A 13,785-nucleotide genomic window follows, 5' to 3' on the forward strand; every position below is an offset into this window, starting at 1 on the left:
AGTTTTCCAGCATTTTCCTCTCATATGAAACTGCTGAAGTTCAGACTTCACCTCAATTAAAGGGAGATGCAGGAGACTAAAAGCTAATCATTAAGAGAATGAGAATGAAACAGCACCAAAAAAATAAATTCTTTATCAAAAAAGGAGGTGATGAACCAAATTTATCAGTAGCGTAAGTGAGGCAAGAGTCACAGAAAGTGCTGCCTTCTTTCTTGACATTTGCTTCTGAAGCCAGCTGTGCCACAGCCTGGCTCTGCCCACCTGCAGCAACACGGCAGCCCTGTCAGGTCATTATTAGGACTTCCCATTTTTGTTATTTGCCTCTCCTGATTTTCTTCATTGGGTCTGAGAACACGACCTTTCCTAGAGATTGCCATCTTTAGCAGCCAACAGATGAGATAACGTTACATGCACAGGTCAAAATCAGTATGTAAATCCTCCGGTTACTGCTGTGTTTTTTAGCACTGAAGAAAGCGTATCTCTAGACTCACAAAGCTTATTTTAGTCCGACATCTGTGAGCTTCGTTAGAATCAAGGGATAATATAACGTTTCATTTCAAGGGATAATATAATAACTCATTTATAAGAGCACAGGGTGGAAGACATGGAAAGGCTGATTTTTCATTTATAAAACTATATCCATGCTTGCCTTACACATATACATTCACACTCAGAAAAAGAGCAAATCCAGGAAACAAACTCTTTTTTTTTTTTTTTTTTTTTTTACTTTGAGAGGAAGGCCAAGGGTAAAGATAACACAAAGGTAATCTAAAGAAATCCCACTTTATGTAGTATCAAATAAAAAATTTACCCCTGACAGACAGCAATGTACTTCCCAATGCTTCTGATTCAGAGAAGCCGTCAGTTCCAGAAGCTTTTTACTTATCTCGAAGAGGCAAAACACCCAAATAAGGTTTAGTGATACTGGCATCTAATACTACTCCATCTTTTCAATTCTAATCCAATCCCTAACATGAAATGGACTATAAAGCAACCATTTAGCTACTCAAATAAATACCCTTTGCCGTCTCATTTGACTTTCTGCCTCAGATCAATACAAGTATGCTGAATGGGGGAAAAAAAATGGAATAACCGATCCCTGCCTGTGAAACATACTTCCCTTTATACGCAGTGTAAGTATCACTCTAACAGCAGCTTTTTGAAAGAATTCAGAATCTAACGCATTCAATTAGCTCTCCTTCTTGCACAAAGGCTATCACCATACATTATCACTGAAAATGCAATTCAACATTTTAATTCTTTTAGCCTTATACAGATTGAATAGCTTATGTAGACTACTATTCTGTCTTTAACAGTACGATAAATCACGTCACGCTTCTCAAAGCTGTGAGGAAGTAGCCCTGAAGCCAAATAATGCCCTTACTTATCTGTGACTTAGTAAAAAGACTAATCTGAACACTAGTAGTGCAGAAGAGGAGCTAACTGGCATCTTAAAAGCCACAGCAGAACCTGCAGAGTAGGTGTTGGGCTGAGACACAATCTTCTCTGGCATTCTCTTTTGGGAGAGGCCATCCATCAGCAGCCAGCATAATTGTCTCTGAGCCACCAAGGTGTATGAACCTGGGAGAGACCACGGAAGCAAGCAGAATTTAAATGAACAAAATACCTTAAGCAGTCTTGGAGCAAAGGAGATAATTTAACCCTAAATGGGTTAAACGGCAGAAGAGCTCTGCAGCGCCTACATACACCACCAACACAATTTGGAAACCAGAGGATTCAGGGGGAAAAGGCAGCCTGGCCCTTGAGAGGGTAGCATAAAAGAGGCACTTCACTAGTAGCGTGGAGGTTGGGTTTTTAAGGAGGGACCAAAAAGAGGAACACCCTGAATCAAATCCTCAAGAGACTCTGAACAGTAAGTGATTCTTTGCCCCCCTGGCTAAATCCTGGCAGTCTGCTTTACCACAGGAATTTGCTTTATTCCATTTGCATTTCCCCAAATGCTCTTTCCACCCACCTGCCTGTTAAGGAGTAATTCCTGCCTGGCACAGACCCCTGGGGCCATGCTGCACTACAGAGGCACCTACAAAGTCAGGCGAACAGCCCTCCTCCTCCATGACCACCTTTCCTTTTTTTTGCGCTCTCTTTCTTCCACAGGTCAGAGCCGCCAAGCTCCCAAAACCACCTCAGAGCCACATCAACAACACCCCTAGTCTTGCTCCAAGGACCTCTGACAGGTTACAGCCCAGAGCACCCACCACCCTTGCACTTTGCCCTGCTTCTCACCAGGAGACATCCAAGCAAGTAAAACTCCAACCTAAAGCCCATGCTCCAGCCCTCCCACTGCTCCACCTGTGTACAGCAACCCGATTGCTTTGTTCTTCCTCAAGAGCACTGGTAAGGAGTCACCCCAGTCCAGGAGGTCTCATTAATCCCTTCTCATCTACTTTCATCACGTCCTGGCACCACAATTTGCCAACATTTCCTCTATGCCTGGATCATACTCGGTGATACTTACCTGCTTTATTATAGGCATTACACAGAAAGCAGGTTATGACTACTTTAATTTTAATTAGCCACAGAAAAATGTTCATTCATTACCAGATTTACCAACGGACTCCCATGCAAAATACAGTATTGCTGAACTGGACAAATCCAAATCAGAGAGGTGAACTACACACTGTTTCAAACAGATTTCACATTATGCAGATGCTTACGGACTTTAAAAATTGTATTTTCCAGTTTGCAAAATTCATCTAACCCAAAATCTTTCTTTATAGGCTCCTGTTTATTCCATAAAACTATAAATATGAGAATTTATTCCCTTGCTCCCTATTGCAAGCAAATGGAAAAACAAGTCTGGAGAAGTTGCATGCTTTTCAGCATAGCTACTTCAGTAATTCCTAGATAGCTAATTTGTATTAGCATGAGAGATTATTCCACTAATAAGGTTTAAATTAATCTATTGCAAAAGTACTGCCTCAGAGAGCTGCCAACAATCTGACCAGCAACACATTCATTTATTCCTCTCTCAACTCACTGTTTATTTTCCAGCTACACCATGCTCACTTAGCACTAAATAGCTTAATCTACTTTTATTACTTCAGAATTGTGGTTTTTTTCTGGGACTTTCTTATCATCATAAATTTTGTCTTTTCAAAGCTATATATCTTCTTTGCCTACATGCTAGCTTCTCTCTTATTCATCCACTTAAGTGAACACTAGATCATTTATACTGAATACATCTTTCTGATGATCTTTTACTATGCATTTATTTCTCTTCTACCTCAACTAACAGAAGTGATATATGGTTCTCAATTTGGCATCAGCCAGCCATAGATCATAGTGTTCTGTCCAAATACAGACAGCAATTACTACTGTAAGTTCCCTGTTTCAGAGATTTATATGGTGGTGACATAACTGGATTCCACTCCTACCATGAGATTTCACAACAGTGTCACATGTAATAAACCAATTTTTTTCCAATATAAATTGTATCTTACGGTATTATGTCTGAAAACCACAGTATAAAATTGCTCAAGCTGACACTGCAAAAATATGCTTCAACTTGTCTTTGGAATTCAAAGTCTTAAATTGCATTGTTCTTGGCAAAAACTGTGGAATTTTCTTTACGCCTGTTTTTTATTAAATCTACTGATTGGTGTCTGAACACAAAATGATAATATTATCCTCCAAAGTAGGTGGTATTTCCTTAAGTGAAGAATAACACTAATTACTGTAAAGTATTACTGTCAAATTTTATTGTGATCATTCAAATTCAAAAGAGACTAATACCACATGTTTTCAGGGCTGTGTAAATTTTAGACCAATATTTTCATTTCTTACTCAAACCATATTACAGCATGATGTATTGTCTTACCAGTAGCAAGTCTAAGCCTACCATTAAGTTGATTCATCAATCAGTGGAATGTTTTCTTTTCTTGAAGTTCTGTGGCAGGCCAAAAAAGTAATTTGTATTTAACCGTATAATCAGCTTGCCATATAGAAAAGCCAGGAGAAACATTTATAACTTCATTTCCATTTGGGTAACAATGGAAATTTCTCTATAGTTATTCATTCCTTCATTTGTTGAATTCTGTTCATGTCTGAACAGGAGATACTGTACCGTCTCTTTGATCACAGCACTTGAGATCAGAAACTTCATACATTCTCATATGTAATTCTATGGCCTTGAACAAAGAAATTAATGGTTTTTTCTTTCTTCTTCCATCTGTAGAATGTGACTATTCATACTTAAGTGTCTCTTGTATTAATTGTAGTTATTAATAGTTGTATTGATTAATACTTAATGACTTCAAGTATCTTTGTGGACGAAAATATTCTCAGTGCAGAAATTGAAATTTCAATTATATTAAAAAATGTGAATTGAAAATATACTAATGATCCAAACTGCAACAAACCCAAAGAACTTTGAAATTCCCTGAAAAATACAGAAGTCTCACTCAATTTTGTTTCAAGACAACATTTTCCATTACAAAATATAATGGAATAATGAAGTAAATTGCAAAACAAAAAGTTACTTCAATATGGAAAAAAAATCCAACATCAGATTTTTTTTAAATTAATATCTGCTCGTCAAAAACACTGATCAACTCTAGTTTCATGTGTTACAACTAATCTTATATTGGTGAATCACCTTAAAGAAGACAAAAATGGTTTCACTATTAACCTATCAAAAGCTAAGTGATGGGACGGTCCCAAAATTACCCAGAGCCAAAAGAGCCTCAACACTCTATACACACAGCTTTTTACTTCTTTGGCTCCAGGTCCTGTGTCCCTTGCAAATCAATTCATTGTCAGCAATTACAGCATTCTTCAAAACAAATTGACTTGTCAACTTAGTTCCTCCATGACATCCTCAGTGTCTTCAGCGACACTTATTTTAACAGAGAATGACAACAGGCAGAAAAAACAGAGATTCCACCTGCCTCAGTCCCCCTTCACTATAGGGACCGCAACAAAGCCAGGATTCTGTTTCCTCCTTTTTAAAAGCGTATATGGAAAACACCAAATCAGGAAAATAGTAATTCAAATTCTTCATCTCATTTTATCACCACTGTTGACACCGGGTATCATTTAATTTCTAGCAATTTTTTAACGAGTATTCACATCAGGACTGAAAAAGTTCCTGCAGCAGCCATGAGCACCTACTAACTCCAGCCTCCTGGCTCCAAGGGAATTCCCTTTGGCAAAAATCAAAGTGACACACAGATAACAGTTCAGTTTGGCTACTTATAACTAGAGCAGTACATTCTTGCAGCTGACTTAATCCAACTGTGAAGTAATGTTGTATGTAACCCAGGGTGAGAGACAGGTAAAATTTAAACCAGCAAGTCTGAAAGAAAGGGAGTTGACCCACAAGGGAATCCTCTTCACAACAGAGATGATGATATAAGGCAAAGCCTTTCTACTTTCAGTACTCCTTGAATGTGGCTTTTTTTTTCCTTCTTTCTCTCCACAGGCAGTTCATAAAACAGTGATCAGCATATACTGCCCTAAATCCTCATCCGATGTGCACTATGTGATTCTGCTGGCAAAGCCCCTCAGGTCCTGTAAACTAGTCTATGAACCCTTAATAGAAGAACAGTAATTTACACCAGTGGAAACTCTGCTCCAATGACCCTACAATGATTTATACCAGCTAAATGTCAGAACTCACTAGGAGAGTTAGAGATGAAAAGTCTTGAAAGGATAGCATAAAGAAAAATGTTGGGTTTTTTTCTTGGGCATGATAGCTAGAATAACTAAAACTAATACTGTTATACTGATTAAGGAGACTGTTGAAGAGCCATACGAAAACTGAAGTACCAATCAGCCCCTCATTGTTACAAGGCAACACTGAGACAGAGAACCTGGAGAAACTCAAACTCACACAACAAGAATTTCTCTGCAGAATTGCTACGATGAGTCTGAGAGCGCCTGTGCTCCGCTCAAGAGCTGTCAGAGCCACTGGTATAGGCATTTTCCTCAGGGATGTTCTGTAGGTCACATCACCAGTCTGCAGTTAGGAAATGTTCCTCCAGCAAAATCATCAGCGGGTTGCTACCATCCACAGCGGGTGAGAAAAGCTTACTTCCTGTAATTTTTGTCTCTTGCTTTTTTATTTTTATTTTTTTTTAAAGTTACTTTTATTTTTTCAGTGTAAATGTTAGAAGCTGACATATGGCTGCTCCTTCCATGGCTTTATCAGTGCCACGGCAAAGTAATATGTGAATGCCCTGCACAGTAATCTGCAGCCAGGGTCCTTTTTATGGCAAACAAACATTTAAGGACAGGTCTCACAAGGCTTTTTTGCTTGATCTCATTTGTGTTATTTCAGCTTTATATAAAATGAAACCCTCTCTAGGGAATTAAATATCAGATAACATTATGTTTTTTCCACTGCATCTAACAGTTTGCCTACTTCCTACTTGTCCTCAAGTCATTGAGAAAAATAGTTCAAATTTGATAAAAACCTGTGTAGTGTTCTTTTATAAAAGTAATGTAGTTTTATGTTTTTACCCAGATATTTCACTTGGCATCATTTTCTTTCAATAGCCGGGTTGTCCTTTGTAACAAGAGCATATTTTAAAAGAACTCACAAAAAATAAATTTTACAGGCTAAAAATTAAATACTAAGCACTGATGTGTATGTTACAGGTTTAGTATGTGCCACATAAATAGAGGCACATAATTAGTTGGTGGTAGAGGTTTTATAACATATAATTATAAAGTGGACTGCTGGAATTCTCTTTAAGATTTTATTAACAATTCATTAACTCTCTGAACCATTTAGGTGTGGAACCTTAATATATTTAGTTTCGGAATATTCTCTTGGGAGCCTGATCCAGTAGGAGAATAAGCAGTCAAAACAGGGTAGTATTGTGGTTTGAAGCATCTGAATGTTAGTTCTTTTGCCAGTTTGCAACCTGTTCCCAAAGAAATGAGTAAGATTTAAGGAAGAGTTTAGATTTCCAGATTTGTCCCTATCCTTTCTTCTAATTATGGAATCAGCAAATAAGCATCAAAATATCATCTTAAATTGCTTCACCTTCCTCTAAAACAACTCCTGCCAGACAATGCTGCATGGATCACCAGATACCCACACAGTACTTTCTTGTGGTCTAAGAAGATTCAGTGAGTCACTACCCGTCTCTTTGCCACCTGTTATGTTGTATTAGAAGCAGCTGAGAAAAGTGTTTCATACTTTCCAGTTGGTCATATAAAGAATTGCCACTGGCAGATGTATCCCATTCAGTCAACAGCGAAAGCAGGAGAACCCTGCCCCAAGAAACTATCTTGACACACCAGTTCAAACTATTCATGGTAAATCAGATGAAGCAGTTTGCCTCAGTGCTGTATAGAGGTTCTGCTGTCTCCTTCTGGCCATCCTCCTGAACTCTGAGGATGCAGAATGAAGGAAAACAAACACAAATTTCAGCCACGACAAAACTCAGCCTTTCCCAGTGCTGTTAAAGATAGTAGAATCACAGAATCATTTTGGTTGGAAGAGACCCTCAAGATCATCAAGTCCAACTATAACCTAACTCTAGCACTAAACTTAAGAGCCTCATCTCTACATCTTTTAAACACCTCCAGGGATGGTGACTCCACCACTTCCCTGGGCAGCCTGTTCCAGTGCCTGACAACCGCTTCCATGAAGAAATGCTTTCTCAGATCCAACCTGAACCTCCCCTGTGCAACTTGAGGCCAATTCCTCTCATTCTATCACTTGCTACCTGGGAGAAGAGCCCAACGCCCTCCATGCTCCAGCCTCCTTTCAGGCAGTTGCAGACAGCGATCAGGTCTCCCCTCAGCCTCCTTTTCTCCAGGCTGAACAGCCCCAGGTCCCTCAGCTGCTTCTCATCAGACTTGTGCTCCAGGCCCCTCACCAACCTCATCGCCCTTCTCTGAACTCGCTCCAGCACCTCAATGTCTTTCTGGTTGTGAGAGGCCCAAAACTGAACCCTTCTGGCTAGGACTCATAAGCAAACTTCTATGTGTGCTGAGGGCAGCTACTAGAGATGTATGTACAGTAATTCAATACATTTAAAAGCATACATTTCTGTCTTCTCTTCCCACCTCCCCCCAACCATTAAGTAATAATTAATGGGTGGAAGTGGAACTAGTATACTGACCTCATCGACGTTCTCAAATGCGTTGATGACATCATATGGCAAGCATGAGAGCAGATCGATCACAAACCAGGTCTTCAAGTAATTCATGCGGATCAGCTTTGGGTCAGAGATCACCTCTCCTGCTGGTCCCACAAAGGTGGTGTGGAAATTAAGCACAATGTCTACCAAAAATATGACATCTACAATGCTGTCGACAACTAGCCATGCCACATTGTTCTGTTTGGTTTTAAAGGAGACATTGTAGGGGACCAAAATAGCAGTGTAGAAGGTTAAAATCAAAATGATCCAGTCCCAGGTAGTCTTGAAAACACAATAATGCAAAATTATATGTGGTGGAGTCTTTGGTGCCTCTTGTTTGTACTGCGGAAGGATTTCAGAGCCCAGCTGCAATACCTGTAGTCACAGAGATTTCAGGAGAAAAAGAAAACATGCTTAATTTTTTAACAATATTTTTCACATTGTAGATTCTCAAGCTCAATACAACAGTTGATAAAAATACATGTCTGTTAACTCCTTTTATCACCAAGCATGTCAGGATGAATATTCTGTTAAACAAATTAGCATCAACCTAAGAAGAATTGTTTCTTATAACGTCATTAATTATTTTTTGACACTAAGCCTAATGTGCTGGGTGAGAAGAGACAGCTCCTTCAGCAGCCTAAATAGAAGAGATAGATAACTGACGGGCAGGAAGGCCATTGCAAACAGAAATCAATGGCAAAACCAGCACCGGGACCACTGGACCACATTGTTTTTCAATATTGTCTATTAACTCTTCACTATACTGTATCTGAAATAGTCTTGTACTACAATTTATCAAGAATGCATGGGCCTTTATTCCTCTTCTCCGCAGGACCAAAGCCCATGGATAACTATAATCAGCCTCAATAAACTAATTTTGGACTTTAACTTTTCACTAAGAGAAGATCAGTTTCTTCACTATCTGATGGTGTACAGTTGAATCACAATGCAGTTAGGTCCGAATTAAAAAACACAAACACTAGAGCAATGGATGATCTGTCAGCATGTGTTTTAAACCCTAGACCTCAAGCTGAGCACATGCTCCAAGTGTTTTGTATAACTGCAATCTCAATCAATGCTGCCCATTTTAAGTCCACTATCTCTCCACTTCTGTACACTAGTGCAAAAAGAGCACGATCATGTATTTAATTCTTGGGAGGCAAAGTTTGGTTTACATAGGTATGAACAGGAATGTGTTTGTTTACATCTATGAATGTATTAAAACATGAGGGTGAAACCAACATGAAGGATCTGTCACCAAATAAAAACAAGCTAAATGTTAAAACGAAATTTACCCTGGATGAGTTATAGGTGGAAACTGGAAGGAAGACAGAAGTTTGCTTGAGTGAGATGTGTTCGCTAATGCCAAACTCATAGAATCTGGGAGAACAATTTAGGAGCACAGTTCCTTTTTCACATTTATTTACACACAGTTCAGAGAAAAGATCAGATAACATAGTTATAATAGAACGATGGCTTCCTTTCATGCTCATCTCAGGTTTTTTTACCGTCAGTTATTTAGACACAGATTTTTATCTGCCCGCTTTTCTGAGTGCTTTTTATTATTCTTCTTTTTGTGAACTGGTGGGCTTTTTTCCCAATAGATTAAGCCAAAGGGGACAAAAGAAAACAATCAGCTACAAGAGTCCTACTTGGACAAAACAGCCTCAGATCAACCTCCCTGCTGCTCTAACCTCACATAATCACTGACTCTTCTGCACAACAGGGGTGAGACGCTGTCAGATCATAGTCCCTTCCACATGTGTAAAAGACAATGGGAGTTGCAAGCCTGCTGATTTTAAACCCAGTATGTTCTCCAGAAAAGAAGTACCATGACCTGCTCACAGCGACCTGCATGTTAGCACGCAGGCATCAACAGTTTGAAAAAAAATAAAAGGACTTAGTATTTTTGTTTCACTGAGTTTCTAGAATGAGAGCAAAGAGGGAAAAGGAACATTTTCCCCTAAGTAGAACCCTTACAGACTAAACATGTCCACTGGAGAACTAAGTACTTCTGCCACTCCTGACCCTGATTCACGCAGGAAATAAAGAAGGGAAGGGACCCTGATTCACACAGGAAATAGGGAAGGGAAAGGGAAAGGGAAAGGGAAAGGGAAAGGGAAAGGGAAAGGGAAAGGGAAAGGGAAAGGAAAGGGAAAGGAAAGGGAAAGGAAAGGAAAGGGAAAGGAAAGGGAAGGGAAGGGAAAGGGAAGGGAAAGGGAAGGGAAAGGGAAGGGAAAGGGAAGGGAAGGGAAAGGGAAGGGAAGGGAAAGGGAAGGGAAGGGAAAGGGAAGGGAAAGGGAAGGGAAGGGAAAGGGAAGGGAAGGGAAGGGGAAGGGAAGGGAAGGGAAGGGGAAGGGAAGGGAAGGGGAAGGGAAGGGAAGGGAAAGGGAAGGGAAGGGAAAGGGAAGGGAAAGGGAAGGGAAGGGAAAGGGAAGGGAAGGGAAAGGGAAGGGAAGGGAAGGGAAAGGGAAGGGAAGGGGGAAGGTTGCCTTGTGGTGAGAAGAGCTGGAAGCGGCATATGACAGAAGCAGTCTCTTCTCTGCAGGAGGCATTGGCCAGCCAGTGCAGTCCCCAGAAGTCACTCGTAGTGACTGGAAGAAGCACAGTGTGTGTACTCAGAGCAGCGTGCCCATCAGGGCTTATTTGTAGTCCCAGCGACAAATGTTAGGACATCTTTACTCAACAAAAGCTCTAGCCTAAGATCAATACTGCAAATACCTCCTGCTCTCCCTTTTGAACATCACAGCTGTACCTGACTCCACTGGAAAGCCCTGAGCTGCTTTTGAGGCTTTTATGAGGATTTGCATAAGTAGCAGCTCTAACATAAGATCTCAAAGCATGAAATGTGCTTCCCTGGGCAAGGAGAATCCTCTGCAGTATTCGCTCACTGGAATAACTGATCAGCAAACCAAGCACTTTCTATCACATAGTAATATTTTTCAGTCAGTTAACTGGATTTCAGTTCTAATACTGAGATCTTACTAGCATGGAGTGACTGTATCACTCCTTAAATGCAGGGTGAAAACAAAATTGCTTCTTTTGCAGTTACATGTCTGCTAGAACTTATTTTTTAGCCTCTGATATCATATGAATAAGTAAAACTTTTTGGTAACCATTCTAATCAGCACGGGATCCTCAACCATGAAATAGTGAAAAAAGAATTTGTTAGTTCTTGTCAGATTCACTCTTATACATAGAGGCATAAGTTCTAGACTGAGAATTGTATAATACACTCCATTTTAGCCACCGCTGGCCTTTTTTTACTCCAAGAACTTGTGGAAATTTTGCATCTTCCAAACTAAAGTTACTGGAAAGTGTACTAATGTATTCTCATGTACCTGAATAGCAGGAACAAAGACAAGAACAATCTCTGGCAATAAAGAAGCAGCTAAATAACAGTGTCCATTATTTTGCTGTAATTAAAAAAAAACCCACCATCACCAAAAAAACCCAGTAAAGCCAGTGGAACTGCAGGTATGTAAAACTGAATGGAATACAGAGAAAAAGAGACTTCTAGTTTCAATTTGTTAAGAAAACAAACAACTTTGCTGCTTCAGTGTCTTAAAATGTCATCACCAAGTACAAAGCACTCTACCCTAGCTGGTTTGAGATTCAAATGGCAACAGCACAGGAAAACAGAAGATTGATGTCTCCTTTTTTTATTTAGAAAGTAAATGTACTTTAAACTATCTGAATGGCTAGGGACCGAATCAAGTTGTCTTTTGAACTTCCACTACCACCATGGAGTCTCTGGTTAAGCTCTACCAAAAGCTATTTAAAGCGACCAGGGGCCATGGATTTAGTTGGTCTCCAACGGAAGGATGTGCACCAGCAGCGTGGGTGTGAATCTTGAAAACAGGGGCAGAGACAGGGTAGGAGACGGGCATCAAGGAATGACATAGGGATATCAATCACTCCCAAGCTGGGGAAGGCCACCTGCAGCAATTTGCTTTACAGACTGGCAAAGGTCTTGCAGCCTCTGGGACCACCAGCCATGAGCTTTCAAAGGCACTGAATTCTTCTTTTCATGGAAGGAAGAGAAAAACCCCTATAAGGAAGGTTGTTTATCTCAGAGAACAAACATGGGCCTTTAGCACTAAGTACAAGGAGTGAGCTCAGTGCTGTACAGAAATGACAGAAGGAGGCCCACGGAGCACAGTGCTGAAGCTCTAGGTTTTGTCAGGTTGCTGCACTGGAAGTTAGGAGAGCTCTTTTCTCCACTCTTCACACTAAGGGCCACACAGAGTCTATTTCTTCGTCATCCTTCTAAACACACACACCACGCCTGGGTCATCTGGAGATTAAGAGCTATAAACCCCACTCTCTCTGCATCATAGAGCAAAGATAGGTAGATACAAAGAGAATTGGGGTGCTCTTGCTGCCTCTAGGGAGTGTAGTGCCCAACTGAAACACAGTATTTCCTGAAGCAGTCAGGTGTGTTTACCCACCCATATGAACGAACTAGATTCAAGCTGCTTTTAAAGGTACTTTTCCTGGAGAGAAGAAAAAAAAAAAACAACACAAATAAACCAAACAACAACAACAAAGACAAAAACAAACAAACAAACCCCAAAGAAAACAAGCGCCAAACAACCAAGACACAAATACAAAATTAACCATGAAGAAAATATGCTGAGCTCCCACTCACGTGCACTGAACAAATATTTCATTGATCTCATTTTCTAAATAACCGAAGCAGCCCTGGTTTTAGAAGATTTTTCTCTATTATGCAGTTATACCATAGTAAAAGAGATATTTGTTTCCTAGAGTTATTGATAAAAGTATTATTCCAATTACTTGTGATTCATCAGCCACTACAGTTGTATTATCTCCATTTATTATTTGTGGTAATGATGTATGATATTTTAATAGCTCTCTAAAGCCAGAGAATATTATTGCAAGGGCAGAAATGACAAATTTCATCATCAGTTTCACAAGGCTGTATTCATTTTTTTTAACATAATAATAAAATATTATCCTAGATCTGTTAAAAAATTGTGAATATATCACAAATCAGGACTCATAAAATTGCATCAGGAAGTGGTTACAATGAATTATTTATTTTTAAGACTGCATTACTGGAGAAAAAAAAAACCTCACACAAACAATCATTCATTTTCAGCTTAATCTCTCCCTTTTGTGTTTTCAACTGCACGTTTGCTTTCTCTCACTCTCCCTTGTTTCTGTATTCACGAGCACCCACAAAAATTGCTCTAAAGCCAAGGGATAGCTGCTAAGCCTCAAACTGAAGTAGATTTTTATGGCAGTTGTAAGTCCCTGGTAAACAAGGTTTACAAAAAAAAAAAAAAGTTTTATTATTAAGCAGTGCTGCTAAGCGCCATTGTAATTTTTCTGCTTTTATTTCTCATAACTATCACATTTTTTAAACTACAACAGAATCTTGTTTACCCAGAACTGCCTGGTAAATATCCAGAATACATCAGCTAACACTGCAGGTGCAGAGAACACCTGTACTATGCAGTGACCAGGAAGAACGGTTCTTACAATCAGCTCCTTGGTGATAAAGCCACAGAAATGTTGCTTCATACTCTTATTGCAAAATGTGCTCTCGGAGTTACATAACACACTTGCATTAATTGCATAATTAATTTAGGCAGTTTTCATATGACTGCTATTAGAGAAGTCAAGTTAAACGTATCTACAC

The 13,785-nt window shown here is 39.6% G+C and overlaps 1 protein-coding gene across 1 annotated transcript in view; it reads right to left on the bottom strand.

Moving 5' to 3' along the window:
- Nucleotides 1-13,785, bottom strand: part of KCNH1 (potassium voltage-gated channel subfamily H member 1) — a 178,155-nt gene that overhangs the window by 128,975 nt on the left and 35,395 nt on the right. The window contains exon 6 of the mRNA XM_065631601.1: nucleotides 8,097-8,489. Within this exon, the coding sequence (XP_065487673.1) occupies nucleotides 8,097-8,489 (393 nt within the window). The remainder of the gene's footprint in view (nucleotides 1-8,096; nucleotides 8,490-13,785) is intronic.

This window comes from Caloenas nicobarica, chromosome 3 (genome assembly GCF_036013445.1).
Source record: "Caloenas nicobarica isolate bCalNic1 chromosome 3, bCalNic1.hap1, whole genome shotgun sequence".
NCBI lineage: Eukaryota > Metazoa > Chordata > Aves > Columbiformes > Columbidae > Caloenas > Caloenas nicobarica.